The 27,978-nt window shown below is 48.3% G+C and overlaps 1 protein-coding gene across 14 annotated transcripts in view; it reads left to right on the forward strand.

Annotated features, from left to right (window-relative positions):
• The window catches only part of MTF2 (metal response element binding transcription factor 2), a 1,089,527-nt gene that overhangs the window by 214,103 nt on the left and 847,446 nt on the right, over nucleotides 1-27,978 (forward strand). For all 14 annotated transcript variants that reach the window (XM_069641820.1, XM_069641817.1, XM_069641821.1 and 11 more), the window contains one exon: nucleotides 21,112-21,207. In XM_069641820.1, the coding sequence (XP_069497921.1) occupies nucleotides 21,112-21,207 (96 nt within the window). The remainder of the gene's footprint in view (nucleotides 1-21,111; nucleotides 21,208-27,978) is intronic.

A 27,978-nucleotide genomic window follows, 5' to 3' on the forward strand; every position in this document is an offset into this window, starting at 1 on the left:
AAAAGTATATAATTATTTAAAGACACACTTGTAAATTACACTAGCACAAAAAGAGGTAAGTAAATTCAACAGTCACTATTATATATATACAACCCTGATTACTTATTAGACTAGTCTTAATGAGAAACACCACTTATTTTCAGACAGAGGTGAGCGCTTAACAGAAGATGGCACTCTAATAAGTTATATAAAAAGTGAGGGAAAAGACAAAATTATGAAAGCGCACAAATTTCAATACTTTTCAGAGACGCACAGTGAGGCAGGTTAGGCAAAGTCTACTGGAGAGCAAGGAAGTTCAAATGCTAGGCCCACTCTTAGAGAGAGCAAGCTAAATGTGTCCAGGATCAAAGTGGTGTTATGCCCAAAGAGTCTTTGTAGATAGTTCACAAAAGAATGAGATCAAGTCAGGAAAAGTTAGTTAACAGGCCCCAGGCTAACCCAGGTTAGAAAGTCGAGGATTTACTGTCGCCCCGAACGATCTGTCGGAAGGGAAGCCATGCGGGACGCAGTACCTGAAATGGGAAGGACCCTCCAGCGGGGGCAGTTGTTCCTGGCAGCGGGTGCAAGTCGGTGTTTCGTCCAGAGGAAGAGGAGGTCTCGACGTGGAGGAAAGATGAAGGTCGTTGCACTGCCAGGGAAGAAACCAGCCGCAGAGTTTCCCAGTTACAAGGTACTACCCTTTTCTTCGCGGTAGTGGTAAACTGTGGTACTCTGGTTGCCGGGGTGCTTGGCACGGGCAAGGCAGCCACGAGATGGTCCAGGAAGGCGAAAAGACGGGCACACTGGTTATCCCCACTAGTCAAAGGAAGAAGACTCTCTGGACTGGAGATCTCCTCTGTCGTCGGGGAAAAGTGGTGAGACGGTTCAGCAGGGATCCACCGGTGGTGTTGTCGTTGCAGGTCGGCTCGGCTTCTCCCTCCTCGGATTCTTTAGGTCCTGTGGCGACTTCTGAAATTCCAGTCCCCAAAGCCCTGCTTTTATACAGAAAACCCCCATTCATTCAGCCTAGCTGTCACTCAAACATGCTAAGTGGTGAGCCGGGCGGCTCACCACTTGGGCCAATCACACAAGAGTGCGACTTGAGTTGCTGAGGCAACTCAGTCCAGGGTGCCTAAACCCCCTCCCACACCCTCTGTGGTACCCAGACAGAGTGGCACCACTTTTGGAGGCTTCTGTGGAGAAGCCCGCCAAAATGTGGAACAAAGGGCTCGACTTAAGTTGGAGTCACAGAAGCGAACACAAACGACATTTTGGAACCAAGTTTTGGCAAAAAATACCAACCGGTGAATTTATATTAATTTAATAAACCGGCGGTATGTTCGAGGCTATATTAAAAAGTGGTAGCCTCGAACCATGGGAAAATCCCATAGGAATATATTTGCGGTCGAATATAAAAAGTAGTATCCACTGCCACCAGCCAAAACTTGGTCGGCGGGGGACTGGACAGTGCCCCCTCGAACAGACCCCTGGGCAATCGAATTGCCCCAACCAGTACGGCCACAATATGATGGTTTGTACTGGTTTCTGTTCATAATTTGGGACTAGTAAAGCCAATGGTGACTTTACATGCCCTGGGAGACAGTAGTCAGTCCCAGGGTATGGACTCTGTTTGGGGGTCGCTACGACACCCCTGCGTTACTGCACGGAGGGTGCTGTGTACCCACATATCAAAAACACATGAAACCCTATGGGGTAAAGGACCCCATAGTCCATAGAACACATAAAAAGTCAAAGGAACACCTCATCATGCCTAAGAGTGGGAGGAAAAGAGTCTCACTCTTAGCAGGAGAAAAAAAATAAATCCCAAAAATCCAGCAAAGCTGCTGGGGTACTCACTAGGTTTGGGGAATTAGCCTTTACAGAGAATTCTCCCTAACACCGGGGAATGTACGCAGCTCCCTTCCTCGGTTCTCATCCTGTCGACCCAACTTTCCGCTATCAGTGCTCTCAATCTGTTGGGCACATTTTATCTGCCTTGTCCTCTTTTTTCATAGAATTTCTTCAGGAGCGTCGGCTTTCTCTAGACATCACTCAGTTCTTCCCTTTTTTTTGTTTTAACATTTCCAGGTGATCCTCTCTGAGCCTACGGTCTGTAATCTCCCCTCTGTCTGAGATGTCTTTCCCCAGTTGTTCCCCTCGTAGTTTCCTTTCTCTTTTTCGTAGTACCCCCTGTTTCATCAGGTGCCCCCTCCAGACTGTTTCCCGCTTCCCAAACCGTTGTGATCCCATCTTCCCGTTATCGTTAATCTGAAAGTATTCCTGTATTGCTTTGTCTAGTTTCTGTGAGAACAGCCTGTCCGTTAGGAGGAATTTGTTGCATTGCCATTTGGTTTCCTGCCGGCTCAGCCCTTCCATCCCCAGTGTCGCCATGACCATGTCGTGATCTGACCATCCATTTGGGGGCATTTCACTGCTTCTAATTGTTGGGGAGGTTCCTCTGGTGACCATCAAGTAGTCTATTCTAGTGAACGTCCTATGAACTCCGGATCTGGATGTGTATCCCTTTTTATACGGATTGACTGTCCTCCACCAGATCGGCCTTCCTAATGCAGTTTTGAAATCTTTTAGTTTTGAGCTAATGCCAGTTTCGCCTGCCTGTCCATTTGAAGGTCTGTCCATGTATTTAACTCCCCCACCCTCCCTATCAATATAGGACCCCTGGCCACGCCCACTATTGTTGCAAGGGCTTTCTCGTTGAAGTCCCGTTGGCCCTGATTGGGCGTGTAAACCCCTGCCAGAGTGATGGGTGTTTTCCCATTCTCCCCATATTATCAGGAGCCTCCCTTCAATCAGTGTTTGTACCACTGTACTTTCCATTTTAAACCTTGTGGAGAATCCGGCCCACCCCACCTCTTACGGTCTGCTGAGGCCCAGTATGTTTGCCCCACTCCTTTCCCTCTCAGTGGTTTTTCTTCTCCCACTTTAAGCCTGGTTTCTTGGATGATGTCTGCTCTGTCGCATTCTCGTGTCACCAGCAACCTTTTAGAAGTCTAGTTGAGCCCTTTGACATTGTGTGCCCACTTTTAAGGTTCCTACCTCTCGCCTTGGTTTAGTAAGTGATGCCATAATCCGGCTGAGCCCTCCTTGGTTATCAGCCCCTCCCCCGGTGGACATTGTGCTTGGCCCGAGTCTTCTGTGGTTGTCTGCCCGTTCGTGTCTCCCTCCCCTCCCTCGACCATTAACCAAATTAACCCCTTTAACTGAACTGTAAATGTAAAATCACCCGATAACTGATCCGCGGTCATTGTAAGCGACCTAGGCTCTTTGGGCTGGCCCTCTTGAAAATGAGGGCCACAAGGTTTATGGCTCACCACTCTTTTTGGGGGGGGGGGATTTCTTGTGATTCCCTTCTCTTCATTATGCGTGTGTATGTCTTGTTGCCTTGGAACCCTGTACCTTTCTTTTATTTTATATTTTATTCCCTTTTTTTTTTTGCATCTTCATGAGGGCTTTGTTGGTGATTCTGGGCTCAGTTTGGCATATTTTCTGCCTGCTTTCGATCGTTTTCACCATTGAGGTGTGTCTGTTTTTTGCTCTTTAGGTGCCTGATATTGATATGGTCCACTTGGGGCCTGGTCATTTTAGTCTGTTAGGTGCTTCAGTACTTGTTTTGCCTCCTCTGGTGTCGCCTCTCGATATTCCTCTCCTTTGAGCTCGAAGGTAAGATCAAAGGGGTATCCCCACCTATATCTCACTGCTTTCTCTGTTCGCCATGTGGTGAGGGGTTTGCACGCTCTCCTTCTGCTAAGCGTGAAGTTGGATAGATCTTGAAAGGCCTTAAGTTTGGCGCCTTGGAACAGGATGTCTTCTGTCTGTTTTGCTTTTAGGAGGACTTCTGTTTTTTCCTTGTAGCTTAGGAACTTCACTATTATCAATCGCGGTCCCCCCGCAAATGCACAGCCTCCTCTGTGGGCCCTTTCAATGTGCACTGTTTTGCCTCACTCCATTGCAAAGAGTTGGTTTATGATCTCCTGAACTTTTCTCTCAACCTTGCTGGCGTTTCCCCTTCTGTCTCTGTTAGGCTGGTTATTCTTAGGTTGGACCTTCTCTCCCTATTTTCCATGTCATCCGTCTTGAGGGTTAATTCTTCTTCTTCGTTCAGTCATCCTTGCGTGAGTTTCGTTTCCATTTAGTCTGTTAATTTGATTGTACTCCAGATTCTCAACCTTGCTCTCGATGTACTCCACTTTTCCCCTGAATTCTGAGATGGAGGTTTGTATGTCTGATCTCAGTGTGCAGATTTCCGCCATGATTTCTGCAATATCGTCTTTTGTGGCTGCTATACTCATCTTGGTGGCGGTGGGGTGGGCTCTTCTGAACTGTTGCAGCCAATCTACACTTCTTGCTGCCTCTGGCCTTTTTTGTCTTTGCTCCAGTTTTGTAGGGCTCTTGACTTGGCTGCGAGGGTGCTTCCTGTGTGCATTTATCGAGGATTCCAGGTTTATACTCGTCGGTTAACAGCTCTGTTGGGTTCTGAGGAACCCTGCTGTGTGTTTTTGCTCCTTATGCTGCTGGGGTAAGCTGATGTGAATTTTCTTTGGGGGCTATTTGGTGACCCAATTGCCTGGTTTTCCCAAGTTCGCAGTGCAGCGTTGCCATACAAACAGTGTTGGTGCTGACTTTCTTTAGGTACTGCTGGGGTGAATCGTCTGGTGTTCCCCTCCGGAGCCCACTTTTTGTGGGTTGGCTGTTCACTTGTTCTCCGGGGCCCTCCTGGAGAGGACCCCCGGGGTGGGCGCTGCTTACGCTGCTCCTTGGGGGCAATGTCCTGGGCTCTGAAATTAAGACCGTCCCCCCCACGCCCCCAGCTGTGGCAATGATTTTTCTCTAGTACATAGTGTGCCAGAGCACAGGTGTGGGTGAGGGGGCCTCTTCTTACCTTCACCCCTGTTTCTTCCGCAACTCTGATGAAACCTCAGCAGCTCTGGGTAACTCAATGTGCCGTGGGGGCTGCTGGCCCTTGCTCACGTAGCCGGTCCATTGCTGAGAAGGGCTGCTGGAGTGCTCCTGGGGAGGGCCGTTCCCTCCTCCCTTGGTCAGAGCAATTTCTTGACATGCATGGAGTTATCTCCACGGATCGTCCATGGGACCCGCTTCACACCATGACCGCCGCCTATGCAGCTGCTGTGCTCTTAGCTCCATAGTCTTCCTTGCCGTGGCCTGGGGGTTTTCAAAGAGAGGACCCCACCCCAGGCTGGAGGTGGTTCGCTTCACTATGGGAGGGGCTGCTATTGCACTGGGCAAGGTCTTCCCAGTGAGTCCTGGCCACTTCTTGTTGCCGGCGAGTTGGTGCTCTTTTCCTGCGGGCCTCTGTGGTCGGTGCCTGTTGGGGGAGGGTGAACGCTCACACACCCTCTGTGGGTTTTCTTTCAAATCGCCCCCTGCATTACTTTTCGAAGCGTTTGCGCAGGCCCTCCGTTATTAGCACTCTTCCTCTGCCGTTTTCGTTTTGTTGAAGTCGGGAAGTGCTCATGATCATCTCATAAATCCCTGTTGGGTCGGGAGCCATGGATTAGGTGGCCATCGCCGTCCGCGCTCCTAGTGGTCGGGATTGATTTTTAAGGGGGATTGGGGCGAAGATTAAGTAAAATGACGTGGTGATTCTTTTTTTTTTTTTTACATTTTTAATTTTTTTGGTTTAGCAATTTTTATTAGGCTTTGTAATGGATAAATACAGGATATAATCAACAATTAACCATTATATACTTGGTAACCAATAGTCCAAGATACAAATTTAAGTTGAGTTAACAATTAATTATCAAGGTTACAATACATGTAGAGAAGCACTAAAAGTTCCTTGCAACAGTAAATAGCTTGGCATTACCAAATGTTTCACGATGTGATGATTTTAAGATCTTTATTTTTTTTTTAACTGAAGATTGGGATTTCATTAAATGTAATTATGAAGGTTTGTAGCAAACTAAACATTTGAATAAAAAAAGGATATTTTATTCTCTCAGCTTTATTTAAGTAAGACCAGCACACCCCACCTTATGTGAAATGCAGGGGAGATGCAATGTGTCCCCTTTCTCAATGTCTGTTTCGAGTACAAGCTTAACTTTAATGGTTGATGATAGTGAACCTTTTTACTAATTTGGTGCACCTTTACAGCAGGCTGTTTCCACAGCCCTGGTAAAGTCAACCATGGGTGATAACTTTACCAAAATGGCCCGGTCGTCTTTTATCACTGTTTTAGCGTTTCTTGTCCTTTCTTGGAACTTAGCCAAGTCGTCCGTGATTTCTTTCTTCAGCAGTAGACCTAGGTCAAGCCCGCCCTGGCTCCAGAGTGTCTGTGAAGGCCGTAAGCGAGGGAGGAGTCCAAAACTCTGCAGCATTTTCAACTGGATAATCAGTCAGGCTAGAAGACAAACTGGGAGGCTGGCTGTCATGAAAGGACTGCCACAACCCCCCAAATTTGAAAGTTGCAAGGCTGTTTGTGTCAGGATTAGCCCAAAACATAGTTAAGCCCTAGACAGCGAGCCTTGCATACGCCGAGGAAGCATCACCAGTCCAGTAACGAACCAAGAAATGCTTGTTTGAGTGTTCCGCAATGGCTTGTACCTTGGTCTCCTTTTCGTCATCTCAGAATACATGCTGCCATGTTACCATGGCGACTATGGCATCCTCTACACATGCAACGCTATCGCCCCTCAGAGAGGAGGGGACAAGCGAGGTTGCGGCCACCCGTTATAACGCTTCCGGGTGACCGCACTCGCTGCTTCTGATTTGTTTGAATCACAGCTGGCGTTATTGTCCTGTTTTGTGTTCACGTTCTTTGGATCTTCTTGACCGTGCCTTGGCCTGCTTGGTTATTGTCTTCTCTGTTACCAATCATGGTCTGTGTTCTTGACCTGCCTCAGCCTCATGCTCGTCAATACTTTACCTGCCCGCACGTTGCTGAACCCGGAACGTTTTTTGGCCAGTCCATTGCCTCAACAATTAATGCACACTTGGTTTGCACATCTGGAACGACCCATCATTGGCTGGAGATCTACCTATCCGGCTAAAAGGAACTGCATTTCTCCTCTTCAACTTGGCACTCATTCTTTGTGAAAGCAGACGTGTTATAGCAATTAATCTATCTCGCTCCAAGCGGCGGGACCAACCATTGCACCGCCTTGAGTGAACCTGCATTACCGGAAATCAAAGCGCACGAACTAGAGACTGATACTATTGGCGCTCAGGTCGATGGGCGTCCTCATTCCGCCAGGCTAGTTTATGGACTAGACTGCTGATTTCCGCCTAGGCGTCCTTGTGTCATCAGGTATCCGGGATAGGCTGGCTTGTGCAGAGTTCCTCGGTAGAACCTTCCCTATGTCCCCACATTGGGAAGTCAAATCTATGTTCATTCCTCAGTTCATGTTGATGTAATTACCTCCTGCCACTATCTTTTGATCTTGTTTTATGTTCTTGTTCTTGAGATATTTTCTGACATAAGGTTTTCCTTTTCTACAGTCCAGTGTTTGTGTCCTTCGACAGCTGGCGATGTGTTCACATCTTTCGACTAATTCGTTCCTTTGTAGTTTAATTTGGAAATACAAAGGGATACATTGGTAGGAAGAACTCAACGACTACTCTTCAAGGTGTTCTCCCGGGCTGCCTGATCAAGATCTGGAGTAACTTGACAGTTTGATTGGCTGGGTTCCTGCATAAAAGTCTGATCCTGGAAGCTGAACAGGTAGTCGACCACTGGACCTGAATCCAAAGAGGGAGATAAACCGTGACTGAGAAGATTTCCAGCGACTGGAGAGCCTGTTCTGTAACCAGAGCCTGTTGTTACCCTTCCTTCCAAGCTACCTGGTGACACTGCAAACAGCGATCCCGACCCTGCTGAGATCCACTAGAATCAAGAAGTTACATTTTGAGCCATCCTACGTCGTACTGTGTCCTTGCAGGTTTGCAATACCCCAATACCTTGAGACCTCGAGTCATTGTGTAGGGCATAGTCTGCCGAATTCCGAATCAAGCTGAAACTTTGGTGGCACCCTGCTGGACCGCTAGAGACCTGAATTGAGTCAGAAAAGTACCCTCATCAGAGTGCTGGACCTCGCAAGTGTTGAGAATCTGAACGGCGATATTCAGTCGTCTTCAGGCTCCTGGAAAGGACACTAAAATCACATAGCTGAATCCAGCTGTGAAGAAACACTTGCCTGGAGCAGTCTTTGTTGATCCCTGCTGCAGAAGGCCTTCCAGTATCCGGTCTTCAGCCATAATGACAAGGAATTCAGCAATCAGGTTTTTGCCTGCAGATCCTGAAGTCTTCTTGCTGCAACTCTTATTCCTTGCTAAGGTACTGTGTGGGCTGGGGTATTTACTTAACTTAAGCCTTTGATTTCTGTAAAGCTTTGGGGTGTTTCTGTGATTGGGTGTCTTCTTGATCAGTTCACCCAGGCCCACTCCTGGGATCCTCATAGGGTGTCTTCTCAGAAGTCCTTGCACCCTAACTAACTTTAAAGTGTACTACTTACTTGTTTGAACTGTCTTCCACCGAATCTCAGACTTTTGTCTGCAACAGAACCCTATTTCACCTAGCCTACTGCTGGCTCCTAGACCACTAGGATCCCATGCACTACAATAGGAAAGGACTGGATTAGTAAAGGTTTCTGTCTTAAAGTATTATTGTTAGAAAACGGCTTAGTTGTGAAAGAGTTGGTTGGTAACTGCAACTCAGTGAAATCATAGACCGCTACACAATGCCACTCCACCCGGAAAACTGCAATGCCAGTGGGATTAATTGAAAACACTTCCCGCCAACTCAAAAGCTACGACGACAGCACCACCTTCACATATGGTTTGCGCAAAGACAAAAACTGTACTCAAACTTGCATAATCGATAAACTTTTGCCAACCTAAAATAACAGGCGCAATTAACTCCTCGTCTGCTACGAAATCTGTGACAACTCTATTAACCCGTCAACGAAAACACCACATGTTTTCGATCAGACCTCAATTTCCATCACTGACGTGGAAATACTTGCCCAACTGTCCCAACATGATATAGTTATAAATGAAGTACCTTTTCTGCACCAAAACAAGATTGCAGTTCCACCGCTGGATTCTTCTTTTGTTGGCGAGGCACAAATAAACAATCTCATAAATTATCCTGCTCTATATTCACAAGCAGTACAAAAAAACGTGAGCAGGAACCGGATCGTAAAAATTGGCAAGAACATATTAACAACCAATTATGAGAAGTTTCTAAATCAAGACCATATCCATGAAAATGATGATCTGCTGAATTCAAATCAATTTCCTGAACTAGTACCCGAAATTGGGAACAACCCATTTATTATATCGCCAAACGTTGTACCTAAATCCTCCAAACGTCTCCTTGGTTTCTTCAAACACCACCAGAGTGTCTTTCTAAGCCCACACTGAGGCCATCATTTGGCTTCAACCAACACCATTCAATATCCTTGGACACAACGATTCAAGCTATCAGCAATGGTTTGCACATTCTAACCAAAGTTTACGAAATCATGAATAATAAAATTGCAGCTATTTAAACTACATTCAGCCTACTAAATGATAAAGGACTGGATCGCGAATCGAGTAACTACCACAGCCATTACTAACCGTACCATTTCGACACTGAACAAACTGGAGAGCATAAATGCCACAAATTACTCCACCTACCAAATAATGGAGGAAACTAAAACAGATAAACAAAGCATGATATGCTAAGAATAAGTTCTAACAATGATATGGACCTCATCAACATATTAGTAGATGCTGCACCGCTAATAATTAACATAGACCCACCTTTACCTCAGGAACAAGTCTTTGAAGTATTCAAAACCACAAACAAAAGGGGAAAAGATGCAAAGGAATCCCTTATCTAGCTAATACAAAAAATCAAGCGGGCGGAGGAAAAACAAAGAGCAAATCAAAAAAGTTTGTAGACGCCCTCACAACTTTGCCGCCGCCAAAACAGTCTGCTAATCGATTTACTTCAAAACAAAAAACACACAACCCAGAACTGAACATTGACACAACAAAAAAACGAATATCGTGACCACTCAAGCAGATTGTAGACTGAATGAAAGAAATGACTACCAGAACATAGATGAGGAAGAACTCTTAAACTTGTCAACTTACTCAAACACGTCCCTACTTATAAACCAACCAGAAAATGACATCCCTGACCCATTGGATGACACATCATTCTCCATGCATTCACATCTATCTGGAAACCCTAATGATGATTTTAAAAGAATGAAACTCAAAAGAGATGATCTCTTGACAAAAAAGCATACCGAATCGAAAGTAGCAAAATCTATTTTAATCATCGAACCAACTGGATTAATGAGTGAGAGAAAGCAAAAAGAAGTTGAACTCAAAGCACAACTTGGGACACCCAAGAACAAAATCAAAGACGGGAGAGAAGAAGCTAACACAAATACTTCATACCAGCACTGGGAGCCTTGAATACCAATCATATGTCAGATCTATGTCAGGAGTCCATACATCGAGATGATGCATTAATTATACAAATGAAAAACAGAAAGACATGAGCCATACCCCAACCGAACAACGCTAATTGTTTATGCAAATATATCTAACCTAAAGCAAATTGATTCAAATGACCTTCAATATGTACATGTACAAAGAACTAGAAACATGGACACATCTCACTTAATGATGTGATCACACATAGTTAAAAAAAAAAGCAATATGGGCCCAAAACAACCCAAGCTTAAGCACACTTGTGTCTGCTCCTAACGAAAATCGTGAATGCTACAAACAAAATAGGCACGGCCAGAGCCAAATAGCAAAAAGGATACTATGCAACATCACCAAAGAGTTATATGATATGGCATTTATAACGCGCCTATACACAAGTCTTTCAAGGTGGGATACCCCAAACGGAAACTTGGAGCCGTTAATAATGAACTGCAAAGGACCAGCAGGAAAAATTGCAAGGTCAGTATACTTTGACAGAACAACTCCCTAACTCAGAAAATGTCCTGGTCTTGGCTTAACGAAGCAATAAAGCAAACCAATCTCACTTCAAATTATTAATGCCAGAGAGGAAATAGCCGGAAATCAATAAATATCGCCAAATGGAATACCAGAGGTTTCAAACACTTACTAAATCCTTAGCTCAATTCCCGTATCAACTGTTATGATATAATCATTCTACAAGAAACATGGATATTAGATCAACCTGTCTGGCCAAATTACAATATAACTGTTCCTGCAATCAAACACCACCCGAGTGCTTGTCTACTAATTGGACTAAAAATAGAGATAAATGCGTCTAACGTCTTGGGCAACACCAAACCCGTGCATCCAACTTGCAAAACTAATACTATAAGACGCCCTAGACTCGTGATTCTCACACATAGCCGTTCTGAACATCTATTGGAACCCTGTGCTAATCGAAACTGAAGATTTCTTCAATCATATAATTAATGTTAGATTTAGTTGTGAGCGATCCAATACCCTACATAGTCCTATTAGTAGGTGATCTTAACACTGCCTGCTTAAAAAAAACAGGCCAATTGCAACCTAAAGCCAAGAGATGATTCGATCTAATGCAGGAAAGAAACCAAACCATCCTAAATTGGACTTTCGATAAAGATTGTCCACCCAAACCTACATGGAAACGAGACCAATTCACTGCAATTATTGACTATGCCTAAATGAAGCAATAACACTGGTCAATGATTTCAAGACCATCCACTTCACAATATTTTAACCCTTAACTGGTGTTATATCTCGATAGCTAAGAAAGAGTACTACACTCCAATATGTGAATTATCTGAGCAACGGAATAAAATCAAGTGGTCTATAACAAAAGTAAATGATCTACTAGACAATCTGTCCAATACATTCCAGGAACAAGCAATGCTGATTGTTTGTTTGTTTTATTCATTTGTATTGCGCGCCAGACCCAAGGTTATCAGAGTGCAGGAGCAACAAGGTTATTCCCAGCTTGGTTACAGTGCTGTACAGTAGTTTACAGGTGTTAGTACAGGTACAGATACAGGCGGAGACATTCAAAAGCAATTTTCAAAATGTACATAAGGAGGGCAAGCATGGTGAGGTGATCGGTCATTTTCCTATATCTATTGGATGTAGTTGCGTCCAAAGTGGGGGTTAAATCTGGGGACTGTAAGTAGATTGGCGTTGGCAGTTCTGGTGGATCGGTTGGGGGCGTATCTCGACTCCGTCGACAAGGTAATTATACGTACACTCAAGCCCTAAGCTTCTTCACTGAAATAAATTATCTATCTACACGCTCAATCTTTCAGCATAAATATCGTTTTGATTCAATAATCCAAAAAGCTAGGAGCAAAATGAAATCGGAATTGAGAAAAATAAAATTATCGACAGCGGTACAGACAATAGCAGCAAATATCTGCACAAGATATATTTTGTAAGAAATCAGTCATTGACCGGCAAAAATCAAATGAGCAAATGATATGGCTAGCAACAAAAAACAGCACAACTATCTGGAAGTTATTGAATGAAGCAGCAAATACTGGTATACCATCTTTACTTCTAAACAGAATTCCAGATAATACCTGTGTTAAGCACTTTACCACCTTACTTTTCTCAACAGGTAGTGTGAATTTCTTCCAGATTGTAGTCCAACAATGGACTAAAACTTTGATCACCTTGATATCCTGATCTAGTTGTTAAAATTAAGTATACCGCAAGCTCCTGACCCAGACGGGCTATCAAACGTAATTCTGAAGAAAAAAAATCGGAAAGAATGGCCTTCACTTCTGTATGAAATATTCAATCAAGTCGAGAGAACAGGTAAATTACCAGTTACATGGAAACACTCAATATTAATTCCCATTTTCAAAAAAGGCAATCTGAATCTTCCTACCAACTGTAGACCAAACGCACTGCTTGACGCACCAGGAAAAAAACTCGCTAGATTTTTTATAAGACCTGCATAGTTGGATAACCTTGACAAAACAGCTTGATCCACATCAATCTGGTTTTGTACCAGGGTTCGGAACATCAACTAATCTATTAGTAATTACTGCACTAAAACCAGGCATGGTCCTCAAAGCAACTGCTATTTATCACATTCATAGACTTCCAGCAAGCCTTTGATTCAGCATCTATAGACATCCTGTGGGAAAAACTCACATAAACAGGTTGTCCAATGCATATTTTGGAAGCATTACGTTGCACGTGAATAACACAATAATAACCCAAGGCGGATTGTTAACTCAAAGTATTCCCACAACTAAAGGTTTGAAATGAGGTTGTGTCCCTGCGGCTACTCTTCAACTTTGAATGGATTGTGTCCTTCAACGTATTACACATCTTTGCTATGTAATGTCCACAGCTGTGCTGCTTTGTAATTTGTTTCCGCCATCGGGCATCCTGCGTCGAAATGGAACGCACAGTGCCCGTAGCCTCAGTTCGTTTTTTTTCTCAAACATGTTTGCTTCGAGAACTCGCCTCGCAATCTTCCTTGATGAAAATGTCTTCATAGTCTATCCCTCCGAATCCACGGTCTGGTTTTAAGACATGCCGGGACTGTAAGTCCAAAATGTTGATTATGGATGCGCGCCACATCTGCTTGTGGTGTCTGGGCGAAAGTCATGATACCGACGACTGCTGGAAGTGCCAGTCATTGACTGCCAAGGCTTTGCGGGAGCGTAAGGGGAAATTACGGGTAGTTGGGGTTTCTAAACCTCGAATCCCCCAAAACTGCTGGTTTCCACAGACAATTTGAGGGGTGAATCGCCTCGTCGGAAGGAGTCCCGGGGATCTCGAGTCGGGAGTGGGTCCCACCACTTGTCTTCATCGTCTCGGCGCTCCAGGAAGCTACGTAACCAGTTGCCTACCCCCCTCGTTGGATGATGGCTCTGCATGGAAAGTGGCTTGTCCCACTTCATCCTCGAGCCCTGAGCAATGGGAGGCATTCAGGGAGCAAATGCTGGTGATTTTTCAATTCCAGGGCACTGTTCCGTCCGCGCCTTGGGGAAAAAGCCAGCAGGGAACGGTCTTGGTCCGATGCTTGCACGCCTACGGGCACTCAGTGTGATAAACATCAGGAACCGTCTAGGTCCCGTTCGGACAAGGCTCCGGTTGATCACCAGAGATGTGCCAGATCCAGGTCTCGGTCTTCTTCCCCAGCGAAACCACAGAAATTTGGTAAGGGCTCGAGGTCGGCGTCAACAGTCGGCGGCATGTCGGTAGAGTATGGCTGTTGGAGCATTGCCTTAGATACAACCCTCTGATCCGTCAACGCTGAAGCTATCAGCATCCTCGATGCCTTCGGGGCAATTTGGCCAGAATTTACCGGTGAGGCCCCTGGTACTGTGGATCCTTCAAGAAAGGCTTTATTCAAGACAGTGAGGCCTGTTGTGGACTCCAGGGCCGCTCCTGTCCCTAGGAAGGAGTATTTGCATTCTCTGCATGATATTTGAGGCTGAGGAGAGGTCAGATAGGGAGTTTGAGCCTGTTGAAACTCATGAGGCTCTTGACCTGGTCTTTTGCATGATGCCAGTTGCCTTGACACGTCTCCTGAGGTGGAGTTTGGTAGGCCAGAGCCTGGGGCTCATGCTGAAACCTCCTATAGGAGGCTGATGTCTAGAGTTACAGAATATCTTGTGTGGTCCGGTCCTCCATTTGCATTCGATCAGGATCACCTGACTGATATTTTGGATCAAGGTCCGTCCAGTAGTGACCCCCCCCCCCCCCCCCCCCCCTCCCAGCTACCTATCCACTCGCCCCATTTCCGAGAGTTTGGTGGTGCAGGCGGCTACGGCCACCTAGAGGCAGGTGGCGTACCCTACCATCCCTCCTGATGGGGACAATCGCTTAGATGGTTGGGCACGCAAGGTATTTTCTGCTGGGAGTATGGCGCTGAAGTCGGCCAACTTGACTTGTGCCATGGCAAGGTTTTCACATACACTGTGGAATTGTCTCTCTATCGGCTGAGCATATCCCCGTGGGGGGGGGAAGAAAGGGATGGGTTCCTTGCTCTTGTACAGGATGGCAAGGATGCCATGTGTGAATCCCTTCAGTCTGGGTTGGACACGGCTGATAGTGTTAGCCGGTCTATGGCTGCGAGCACTATGATGCGCAGGTTTATGTGGTTGCGGAAGTCGGGTTTTGCTCCAGATGTGCAGGCCCGTCTTCTGAACATGCCCTTTGATGGCTCTCATTTGTTTGGCCGCAGCGCTGACGAGAGCCTTGAGTTTGCATACCTTAAAAGCTGCTGCTAAATCTTTGGGTGCAGCTGTGCATCAACCTCTGCCTTTTCGTCCTAGGGGACAACAGTGGAGGGGGTTTCCTTTCGTTACTATTCCTCTTTTGGTAGAACGAGAGGAGCCGCTAATCAAAGGGGCCACCATAAGGTTTCCTGTTGTGGACGGGGAAATGGAGGTGCCATAGCTGCTCAGGCAGCTGCCTCTTTGCCTTCAGGCGCTGCCACAGCTGCTCCAAAACAGCTATGAGGCCATGTTCCATTGTTCTCTGGTTGGGGGGCAGACTGTCTCAGCATCTCGAAGAATGGCGAGCTATTACTTTGTATGCGTGGGTTCTGGATACAATAGCCCACGACTACTGCCTGCCCTTCCTAAAGCGGCCTCACGACAATCCACCGGGGACCCTCTTTGAAGCTTCCAAATCTGCTCCTTATGCAGAAAATCTTGACCCTGCTGGAGAAAGGTGTTTTAGAACTAGTGGCTGTGGCGGAGAGGAACAAGGGATGGTATTCCCAAATGTTTTGATCCCAAAGAAAGACTGGGGACTGAGACCCATCTTAGACTTGCGTTGGTCGAACAAGTTCCTCAGGAAGGACTAGTTCAAGATGGTCACTTTCTCTGGTCTTTTAGACCCTTCGACTTCAGGATTGGTTGGTGTCTCTGGACCTACAGGATGCTTATTTTTGTGCTGATTCATTCAAAGCACAGAAAATACCTAAGGTTTGCGACTGGCAACTCGCACTTTCAGTTTCAGGTCCTGCCATTTGGATTGACCTCCGCGCCAAGGGTCTTCACCAAGCTAATGTTGTTGGTGGCCGCGTATCTCAGGCGAGGGGGGAAGGGGTGTTCACGTTTACCCCTACCTGGATGACTGGTTGCTCCGAGCACGTTCTCCCGAACAAGCTTTGGATCATCTCAGCCTCACCTGCTGCTCCCTTCACAAGCTGGGCTTCTCCCTCAATTTCCAGAAGTCACAAATAACACCTTCCCATGTCTTTGGGGAAGTGCTTGCCTCCGAGGGTGAGGGCTCATCACATTGTACAGATGGTCAACAGATGTCAACGTGCCCAGAATCTTCCGTTTTTTTAATTCTTAAGGTTGCTCGGCCTCATGGCATTCTGCATTTTCTGGTGCCAGAGGCCAGACTGAGGATGAGATCCTTTCAATGGGTTCTCAGGATGCAGTGGTCGCAATTCTCCGTTCAGATTCAACTCTTGGTCTTGCAGGATTTTCTGTGGTGGGCCAGCGAAGGGAATCTGATGAAGGGGGAGCCATTTTGGCAACCGTGGCCGGAGGTGACCGTGGTGACGGATGCTTCCCTCACAGGATGGGGAACGCATGCAGACGATCTGAACGCCAGTGGTCGTTGGTCTCTGGAAGAGTACAAACTCCACATCAACCTGTTGGAGTCGAGTGTCATCAGGCTGGCTGTAAAGGCTTTTCTGTCGTATGTGTGGGGACAGAGTGTCCTGATCATGACGGACAACACAGTGGCTGCACATTACCTCAACAAAAAAGGGGGTGGAGGGTAGGGTCACTCCCGCTATGGAGAGAGGCGATGCAGCTCTGGTTCTGGCCGATAGAGCAAGGAATTTCGCTCTCAGCAGTTCATCTGACCGGAGAGGAAAATGCGGCGGCGGACGCTCTGAGAAGGCAGAGCATGGTCTCCCACGAGTGGGAGTTGGCTCAAGAAGTCCTTCTGGAGATCCTCTCCCTCTGGGGAACCCCTCAAGTGGATCTGTTCACGACCGGTGCAAACCGGAAGTGCGAGAGATTTTGTTCAAGGGAATTTATTCCGAGAGGAGCCTTAGGGGACACATTCGCCGTGGATTGGTCATTCCCTCTTCTGTATGCATTTCCTCTGGTCTCTGTCATTCCTCAGTTGCTAAGGCGTTTGTGGAGGTTCGGATCCCACATGATCCTCATTGCTCAGGATTGGACCAGGACACCGTGGTACCCAGACCTTCTAGAAATGTACATCTGCCCTCCACGCCGTCTTCCCCCACAGAGAGGATCTTCTCTCTTTCTCTCACGGAAGGGAGGTAGGGAGAGAAGGAAGGAGGGAAAGGCGGAGGGAGGGAAGTTCAAGACTCTCAACCTTCAAGCTTGGTTTCTGAAAGGTTGAGATATAAGGATCGGGACCTCCTGGATGATGTGATGGAGGTGTTGCTTTCGGTCAGGCGGCCGTCAACTAAATACCTTTACTGTTGGCGTTAGTTTTGCGACTGGTGCAGAGGGCACAATGTATCCTTTTCAGTGTTCATTCCAAACGCTCGTCTGAAGAATGTTCTTATTTCAAGATTCCTTTGATTTCCCAATTTCTAAAAGGGCTCACAAATGTGTTTCTGCCGTCCAAGTTTCAGGTGCCGGTTTGGGATCTGAATTTGGTCTCAATTCCTGATGGGTGTTCCGTTTGAACCAATGTACTGTTGTCCTTTGAGACTGTTGTCTTTTAGGACTGTTTTTTTGGTTGCAGTCACATCTGCTCGCAGGGTGAGTGAATTGCAGGAACTTCCGTCTAAGCCACCCTTTACCGTGTTCCACAAGAATAGGGTTGTACTCGGGGTATGTCCGTCCTTCCTACCTAAGGTAGTGCCTGAGTTTCATCTGAACAGAAAGTGGCGCTTCCTGCTTTTTATCCTCATCCTGCTAGGGCGAGGAGAGACTGCATAGGTTGGTCCCTAGGAGAGCTGTGAGCTTTTATATTTCTATGATGGCTAGGGTCAGAGTGGATGACGAGCTTTTTGTGGGGTACACTGGACACCGAATGGGCCGGGCTGTTACCAAACACACGTTGTCCAGATGGATTAGCCTCACAATTGCTGAATTGTACAGATTGGTGGGCAAGGACCCTCCTGAGGGATTGTAAGCTCACTCCACTAGTGGCCTGGCTACATCCACAGCCCTGCAGCGGGGGGAGTTCCTATTAAAAATATTTGTGACGCAGCAACATGGTTTTCCATCCACACCTTTTGTCAAGCATTACTCCCTGGATATGCTCCATGGTCAGGATATGGCCTTTGGTAAAGCAGTGCTTTATTCTGCCAGCTGAGTGTGGATTCTGAATTCTTCTCATCCATTCACTGATAATGCTTTGGGAGTCTGTCAAAGATGTGGAATACGTTGAAGGACACAATCCGTTCGAAGAACAAGTTACTTACCAACTGGTAACGTTCTTTCGACTGGATGTTCCTCCAACGTATTCCACACCGCCCTCCCAGCCTGCCCCTCTGAAGAATTTCCTATGCTATTGCAGCTAGCATTTCCGCAAGCCTATGTGCAGTCAAGCAGCAGTAGTGTATGAGCATGTTACACATTATGGAGGAAAAAACTTAGGCTACGGCCCCCGTGCGTCCTATCTATAACATCCGGTGACATCACCGTCGACGGAGGCCTTCGAGGGACATCGACCCAACGCCATCGACACAGGACGCCCTCTGCCGAAAATATTTCCGGAGCAGCACAGCTGTGGACATTACATGTCAAAGATGTGGAATACGTTGGAGGAGCATCCAGTCGAAAGAAGGCTGCCAGTTGGCAAGTAACTTGTTCTTCTATATCAAAGAAATAGACCTATACATGTGGTAAGCGCATTGCCACCCAAACTTGTAGTCCATTGAATCACATATTTTGTATGCAGACAATCTAATATTAATGGGTATGACCTCAATAGGACTACAATGGCAGCTAGAAGCGTTATGAATCTTTGCCCAAGAAAACAGGTTATTCGTTAACATAAGTAAAACAAACATCCTGAGAATAATTCGAAAATTGCAACAAAAAAACACCACCTTTCAATTGGGCAATTGGGAATCAAAATATATAATCAATGAGGATAAATATCTGGAGATAGTGTCACGAATTGGGACTTCTCTCTATGAAATGAATAGTAATCTGGAATGCGATCATGTTCTCTAAATGCTCGAACAAAGCACTACCAAAACACAATGACACCACCTCTGGCTAACATACTGGGCTCAAATCCACCATTTCCCCTATTTCTATGGGAACAATTCTGTCGAACCAATATGTTGAAATCTGATATTGATACAATCCTTGTCAACACAAATCCAATTTGAGCGAAACAAGTGTTGGCTAGCAGACTGGAACACAAATCAAGGACATGACATGTGCCAAATACAAGACGATAAGAGACAGTCATTTCATCTTAAAAAAAGCTGGTTAAACACCTGCATACTTGAGAATTTCCAGGTCATGAATATTGTTCACTAATTATGCGCCTACGTTTTTAACCTGTGGCTTACAAATGCTGTGATAGTCACAAGATCTAAGATAAAGCAAAGAACATATGTCGCTTCTGCAACCTTACGAACAAACCAGAAACATTGGAACACCTAATTGTAGAGTACAAAAACCTATCTCCACTACACGAATATTTCTTCAAGTTCTTCACAGATTTCCGACTTTTAACTCAACAATACTTTTGGATCATGATTTGTAATGCCGAAAATATGTTTAAACCATTGCAACTATCAAATTTCTGAATAGATAAAAAATTGCACCAAATACATAACCTGTTGCAATATTCAAGGACCTGATAAAACCTGCCGAGTGCTACAGAGAAACTTTTTTCACAGCTTGTACCTAGCTACAATTAACACTAAGACTCGCTATAAACTAGTGTACTAGCAGTACTTTCTTGGTTTCTTGCATACATCTTTCTTTTATGTAGTTTTAATTTTAAGTTTTTTGCTATTTCTTAATATAGTAACGAAAATACGCCATGTTTAAAGTTTACATGAATTTGTAAAGTATGTCAACTATAAACCCATTAATACTTAAAAATAAGTCCTAACTAAGAGTGGACTCTTATAGTGTCCCAGTTGAATGGTTTTATGAAGCCCTTAGTTGGACTTCAGAAAAACTGTCCTGACGGGGAGCAACCAACCTTTGGGACTTGGGTAGTGAGCCCACTACGCTTAACACCCCCTAGAGGAGGCAGGTAAAGTGTAAACCCACTGGGAGTGTGGCACCACCTTTAAAAAATCCCCAAGCAATGATTTTAGTTAACCTCCTCCATCTAAAAAATCCCAGGTGTATGTTGGCTAAATGGGGGATTGAGATGGGCAAGGAGTTGCAGGGCCCTTTGAAAGTGGCTGGTGAGGTGATCTTCCTTGCATGTGAAAAAGCACCAAAAGGCTGCTCAGGGGAGATGCATGAAAGAACGTAAAGATTGGAACAATGGATGCAAAGGGAAAGCTTGAGAGCAATTGAGAGATCCCCCTCTACATAACTTGGGATTGTCCCTCATAGTGGCAGAACCAGTGCGCTGTACTATACAGACTATGTGGAGGGTGGATGAGCAAGAGTGGACTCTGGAAGAAGAGAGGTTGTTTAGTGTAGATCAAGCATTGGCGCACACAGCACTAGAACAAAGACCATTTGTACTAAGTAATCAGGCATGTGACCTGAGGGAATGTCGAGAGACCTTGTGGAGGGGGTCATGGTTTTGACAGAGGACTGGTTTTCTGTTGCAAGACCTCCAGATGAACACCCTTTTAATCTTTTCCATAGCTAGGATAAAGAATCACTGTAGAAATATGGATACAGGCTTTATTCCTTTTCATAAAAACTCTTTTGTTGCAAACGTGACCAATTCAGTCTCCTGATGCTGACTTAACCATATAGGCTGCATGATTTGAGTATTTTACTGGTAAGGAAAGTAGCAACCTATTTTTCTAAGATGTTACAGAGGACGTCTTCCATGCCTAGTGGAAACCTTCTATCGCAAAACAGTAAGCACACTGTCTGGTGATGATCTCCTAAACTGCTTTTACAAAAGATAACATCTATCTAGTAGTTTTATGCCAAAAACAAATGTTTGAGATTCTGGGTGACTTGCCGCCACCATCCTTACCCTACATTTATATCAAAATTTAAATTAAAAATGTATTTGTATTTGCAGGGGCTTCTGAAAGTGGGGAAATGGTCTGTACAATATGTCAGGAAGAATATTCAGAAGCACCAAATGAAATGGTGATCTGTGATAAGTGTGGCCAAGGTATGCTTATTCATTTTTCATCTTGCACAAATGTTTTTCATTTCATGAAGGGTGAGATCATTGTGTTTTTTGTTTGAAACATCAGCATAGTTTTAGAAATAATGCCTGTATCTTCGTACCAGTCTTTCATTCGACTGTTTAACCATGTGCATTTTTGCTGTTCTTTGAAAACCCTTTTTTTGAGAAAATGGTGCTACAGAAAGCTTTTCAATAACAAAACTGACAGCCAGGCCAAGATGCCTCTTGCCGAATGTTGTGCTGTACTTGTTACAAACATGGATAACACGTCCTGTGTATTTGATATTTAAGTTTTCCGTTGGCAGCTTTTGCTCTGCAGCTGAATTTTGGGTTCCAAAGCTGCTAGGTAAACTGGTTTTATGAATGAATTGTCCTCCAACGTATTCCTCATCTTTTGATATATCCACATCCAGCTTTAGTTGCTTTGTAATTTATTTCCAGCAGGGGTGCTGCACGTCCATGATGGTCGACTCGATGTCTCCCGAGGACCTCCAGCTCGATGCCGACGTAATCAATGGTATATAGCGCGCACAGCGACGTTTGGCTTCAATTTTGTTTTTCTGCTAGAGCTATCGCTTCGGAAGATGGGCGTGCTTCATTTCCTTTGTGAATCTATGGTTATTTTGAAAAAATATGCAATCTTCTCCAGCATGGGGTCTGGCATGGATTCATATGCTCATGAATATTCCCCGTCGTCAGGCTGGGAATCCTCGGTAAAGAAAAAACCAGTATCAGTTTCGTTTCTGATCTGTCTTTCGTAGTAATAACCAATCACTGGTCTCTGCGTCATACTGACCACAGCCAATGACTGCCCTCTACCTAAGCACCGCCTCTGGCAGCCATCTTCAGATTTTTACCGCACGTTCATGTGTTGGGATCCTTGTGCTTTTGCTCTTGAGCGTTAGTGCTATTTTTTTTTCACGTTTTTCTCAAAAACTTTGTTTTTTTCGGTCAAAAGAGCCTCAAGCTCCACCGACTCTCCATCTGATCAACAGGGACCCGTTTCGGATTCGTCTGCGCCCCTCAAGGGTGAAGATTTCGTCGAGCTACGCTTTTGGAGGACTCCAGAAGTTTCTCAGGCCCGGCAATGGCCCAGGAGAAGGGAGGCTCGACGCCCGGAAAGCTGTTCAGGGTCTGCCCTGGATGCCAGCTGCAGAACGTCTTCAAGGAGGACGAACACTTTTTGTCTTTACTGCCTACATGAGGACAAGACGCACGTGGAGAAGAACTGTGCGTTTTGCGGCAACATGTCGGAGCGGACCATGAAGGACCGCCATCAACGTCTCGCCAACTGGCTAGAAGGGAAGAGCCCGTCCGGTGAGAAGAGGAAGAAATCCGAGCGGTGTTCTAAGACCTTTGAGGACGCCCCGGCGACGGGGGTCCAACATAAGGCCAAGCACCGCGAGTCCGCTGGCACCGGGAGCGCCGAACGGTCGGGCTCTACGGGCGCCAGGCTGGGCGCACCCTCCCCGGCACCATCAACCACGAGCCAACGCTCTGGGTCGGGTAAGAGGAAGGCCGAGCACCCGGCGAAGCTCCTGGAGAGGCCCCGGTCGAGCTCGAAGGCGGAGGGGGAGCGAGGCAGTGTCCCCCCCCCCCCCCCCCCTCAAGGATAAGGCGGTGAGCGCACCTAAGGTGGTGAAGGCCTTAATCCATCCGGCCAAGCCCTCTATCGAAACTGTCGCGGCGGCCCTGGCTCAGCCTGTGGAGGCTACACCAGTGGTGGCGACCTCAGGGCTCAGAGTCTCCCTGCCACCTCGGAGGGAGTCCTCTTTTGTGCCCATCGATAGGACCCCCGTGAAATCCCCCATGGGGAAGAAAAAGGGGGGGGCAGGGCGTCGTCGTAGATTCGGCCTCAACCTCAGAGGAGGAGCTGGTCGAGGTCTTAAGCCACGGCTTCGGCGTGGAAGAAGACCGGCCCGTCGGGATGGATCCCGACGCAGGTGACGACGACATCGTCGAGGGTACCGACGGGGCCCCTGATCGCCCGTCGGATTCCCCTCTGCCAGCGCCGCGGCCATTTTGTTGGCTATACAGTCCTTATGCTCTGAGATAAGGACGAGACTACCGTTGCCGACGGAACCTCTCCCGTCGGGGGACCCAGAACCGGGACCTGCTGGTGTTCCCCCTACCAAGAAAAGAAGGATCCACCCTCCACCTCCTTTTCAGCCGTCGCGCCCCTTCCAGCCCTCCTGCCCGTCCACCCGAGGGGATGATACGGGGACTGACACGGCAGCGACGGGTACGGACGACGAGGTATACGACGAGGATGTACCGTCGTCGCCTCCCACCAGGGCTTCTCCGCCCGACGAGATTGGATCGTTCCACTCAATGATCGCCAGGGCATCCGAGCTTTTCCAACTCTGCCCTGAGGAGAAGGAAGGTTTCCTTTATCAGCGGCGCGAGGCCAAGAGGAAGACGGTCCTCGCGGTGCCTCTATTGGACGACATTTGGGATGAGGGCCTCACCCTCCTCAAGAACCCGTCCACGACGCCAGCTAGAAGAGACCGGTACGAGAAAAAGTACCGGGTCCCGGACACGGCCCCCCTGTGCCTCCGGGCGCAGCCTACCCCGGACTCCGTCGTCTCCGCGGCGGCCAGGAAAAAAGCGGGGGGGTGGGTGCGGCCTCCACTTCGACTTCCCCACCGGACGGCGAGGGAAAGAAATTGGACGCTATGGGACGCAGAGTCATCTCGTCTGCAGCGACGACGATTAAAGCTGCCAACGCCTTGGCTATCGTGGCCCGATACGACAGGGAGCTCTGGTACAAACTGGCTCCCCTGCTGGACTTCTTGCCGGACGACAAGAGGGCGGAGGCCCTGGAGATCCTGCAGGAAGGTGAGGTGGCTTCGGACCACGCCATTACCGTTGCGACGGACATCGCCGACACTGGGTTCAGGGGCCAGTTAGGCAACGGCGTTTGCCTTAGGCGGCGTGGATGGCTCAAGGCTACGCACTTCCGTCAAGACGTTCAGACCAGAGTCCTGGACATGCCCTTCGATGGGAACAACCTGTTTGGGAAAACGGTGGACGATTCCCTTCAGGCCATTAAAGCGGACACCGAGACGGCCCGGGCCCTTGGAGTTCTGCAACGACGGACGCCCTTTCGGAGCAGCGGAGGCAAGGGCGCCTCCAAAGGTTCCGGCGGCGGTTTCTCCTCCTACCGTCAAGCGGCCCGCTCGTCATCTCAGGAGGCCTACAGAGGACGAGGCAAGCCTGACGGACCCCGCCGTCGTCGCCAAGGACAAGGCGCTAAAGCCTCGTCGAAGCAGGATTGAACCGGCCGGGGGGGTCGGGCCCCCACTGAAGCACCCCGGTGGGAGGCCGGCTGGCGAGCTTCGTCAGCGTGTGGGAGTCCATCTCCACCGACCGTTGGGTGCTGGACGCCTTGGCCCGGGGGCACGCGCTCGAGTTTCAAAGAAAGTGTCCGCGCGTCCCCCCCGTGGCCAGGAAAGAACTTCACGTCCCTCAACTCCTCCTGGAGGTGAAAGCGATGCTCAAGAAGGGCGCCATCGAACTCGTCCCAAAGAGGCTGCGGGGCTCCGGAGTCTACTCGAGATACTTCCTCGTGAAGAAGAAGACGGGGGGATGGCGCCCCATCCTGGACCTGCGACGTCTGAACAAGTTCATCAAGGCGCAAAAGTTCCGGATGGTCACCCTCCAGCACGTCCTGGGTCAGCTGGAGGAAGGAGACTTCCTGTCGTCGTTGGATTTGGAGGATGCCTACTTCCATATTCCCACCTTGAAGGGGCACCGAAAATTCCTCAGGTTTGTGGTCCAAGGGCGGCATTACCAGTTCAAAGCCCTCCCCTTCGGTCTACGGTCGGCATCCAGGGTGTTCACTAAGTGCCTCGCACCGGTGGCGGCTCAGCTGCGCCGCGAAGGGATCCACGTCTACCCCTACCTGGACGACTGGCTCATCCGAGCCAAGACAAGGGAGCTCGCCGTGGTCCACACGGCAAGGACCGTCCAACTTCTCACGGACCTGGGATTCTCCGTGAACTATGCCAAATCCCACCTGGTACCCGCGCAAGACACTCTGTTTCTGGGAGCGAGGCTCAACACAGTGTCCCTTCGGGCCTCCCCGTCGGAGGAGAGGACCAGGACCTTCCTGGGCAAGGTACAGCGGATGTTGGTGGCCGACGCGGCCAAGGTGAGGTCCATCAAGTCCCTCCTCGGAATGATGTCTTCCTGCATCTACCTCATTCCCATGTGCAGGCTCCGGATGCGTCCGTTGCAGGAGTTCCTGGACGCGCGCTGGATCCAAACGACGGGAAACTTCGAGGAAAGGATCACACTCGACGAGAGTTTCCGACGAGCGATCCGGTGGTGGGGCACCCGCGCGCATCTGACGGCGGGCATGGCCTTCCAGACCCCAGCCCACCAGGAGACCACGGATGCCTCCCTGGAAGGGTGGGGAGCGCACACCGAAAATCTGCACGCAAGGGGCCTTTGGCTCCCGACGGAGAAATCCTTACATATCAACGTCCTGGAGCTCCGTGCAGTGTTTTGGACCCTCAGGTCCTTCCTTCCGTCCCTCAAGGGCAAGGTGGTGAGGATCTTCACCGACAACACCACCACCATGTTTTACATCAGAAAACAGGGCGGAACCAGGTCCCCAGCACTGTCCAAGGAGGCGCAGGACCTGTGGCATTGGGCAGTCGCCCAAGGGATGTTTCTGGTGCCGTTTCATCTGGCAGGGATAAAAAACACCATCGCCGACTCACTCAGCAGGGAGCTGCGCTCGTGCCACGAGTGGGAACTACGGCAGAATCTGGTGGATCGCCTCTTCCGACGGTGGGGCACACCCCAGATCGACCTGTTCGCGACGGCGACGAACTCCAAGTGCCGGAGGTTCGCCAGCAGGTTCCCCCAGGCGAGGAGCATGGGCGATGCTTTCTCGTTCCCCTGGGAGGGCCTGTTCCTCTACGCGTTCCCTCCTTTGCCACTGCTAATCCGGCTCGTCAACCAGCTCAAGAGGTCACGGTGCAGGATGATCCTCGTCGCACCTGCGTGGCCGAGGCAGATATGGTTCCCGGACCTTCTGGACTTGTCAGCGTCCCCGCCAATCAAGCTGCCGGTGGACGCGTATCTGCTCTCCAGGGAAGGAGGCGCCATCCTCCACCACGACCCGAAATCGCTGAACTTACAGGCCTGGCTCCTGCAGCGCTAGAGTTTGGAGGATACGACATACCGGCCGACTGCAGAGAGGTTCTTGCAAAGGCCAGGGCGTCCTCGACTCTTAAATGCTACGGACACAAATGGAAGAGGTTCTCTGTCTGGTGCCACGCACAGAAGATTAACCCTCTACGGATTACGGCTCCCCAAGTTCTGCCGTACCTGCTGACGCTGGCCAAAGCTGGACTGGCACACGCGTCCATCAAGATTCATCTTGCTGCGATCTCCCGATACACCAGAACCACGGGACGGACGTCCTTGTGGTCTCATCGTCTGGTGAAAGAGTTCATGAAGGGACTGTTCAGATCGTTCCCGCCGGTGAAGGCTCCGGCCCCGGCGTGGGAGCTCAACGTGGTGCTGACCAAGCTCATGGGACCTCGGTTCGAGTCTCTGCACTCGGCCCCATTGAAGTTTCTGTCGTGGAAAACAGCGTTTCTTTGGCAATCACCTCCGCACGACGGGTGGGAGAGATCCAGGCCCTCTCCTGCAAGGCCCCGTACTTGACTTTTCACGACAGGAGGGTAGTGCTCAGGACGCACCCCTCCTTCATGCCCAAGGTACCGTCGGACTTTCATCTCAACGAACCCTTGGTGTTGCCTGAGTTCTTCCCGTCGCCTTCGTCGCCGGCTGAGAGGACTTTGCACTCGCTGGATGTGGCTAGAGCGCTGAAGTTCTATGTGGACCGCACGAAGTGTTTTCGGAAGAAGTCACAACTCTTTGTGAACTTTGGACCTGTCAATCAGGGGAAGGCTCTCTCGAAGGCTTCCATTTCCAGATGGCTCTCCGGCTGTATCATGTACTGTCATCGGTTGGCAAACCGACCGCTGCCCGGCCGTCCGAGAGCCCATTCCACCAGAGCGATCGCAGCTACCATGGCGTTCCTTTCTGGTGTGCCCCTGCTGGACATATGCAGGGCTGCTACGTGGAGGTCGACGCACACCTTCAGGAAGTTCTACTGCGTCGATCGGGATTCCAGGGAGGAGTCCAGGGTCGGCCAAGCAGTGCTGCGCAACCTGTTCGCCTGAGGTGAGCCTGGTGAGGAGGTAAGATGCTTAATGTTGAGTTTGATGTAATGCTTAATATTGAGCCTTTGCCACCTCCCGTGGTTGTGCATGTGTACTGCTATGTATTCTTCATGAGCATGTGAATCCATGCCAGACCCCATGCTGGAGAAGGAACAAGTTACTTACCTGTAACTGTTGTTCTCCAGCATGGGTCTGGCATGGATTCACATGCGAACCCTCCCGCCTACCCCTCTGCGGCTCTTCACTTGGTCATACTGCCACTTCACGTGCTTCCAAATCTGAAGATGGCTGCCAGAGGCGGTGCTTAGGTAGAGGGCAGTCATTGGCTGTGGTCAGTATGACGCAGAGACCAGTGATTGGTTATTACTACGAAAGACAGATCAGAAACGAAACTGATACTGTTTTTTTCTTTACCGAGGATTCCCAGCCTGACGACGGGGAATATTCATGAGCATGTGAATCCATGCCAGACCCATGCTGGAGAACAACAGTTACAGGTAAGTAACTTGTTCCTTCTCACTGAATCATTGACATCCAAATCAGGGTTTAA

This window comes from Ambystoma mexicanum, chromosome 1q, assembly GCF_040938575.1.
Source record: "Ambystoma mexicanum isolate Mex_15411 chromosome 1q, UKY_AmexF1_1, whole genome shotgun sequence".
In the NCBI taxonomy this organism is placed as follows: domain Eukaryota; kingdom Metazoa; phylum Chordata; class Amphibia; order Caudata; family Ambystomatidae; genus Ambystoma; species Ambystoma mexicanum.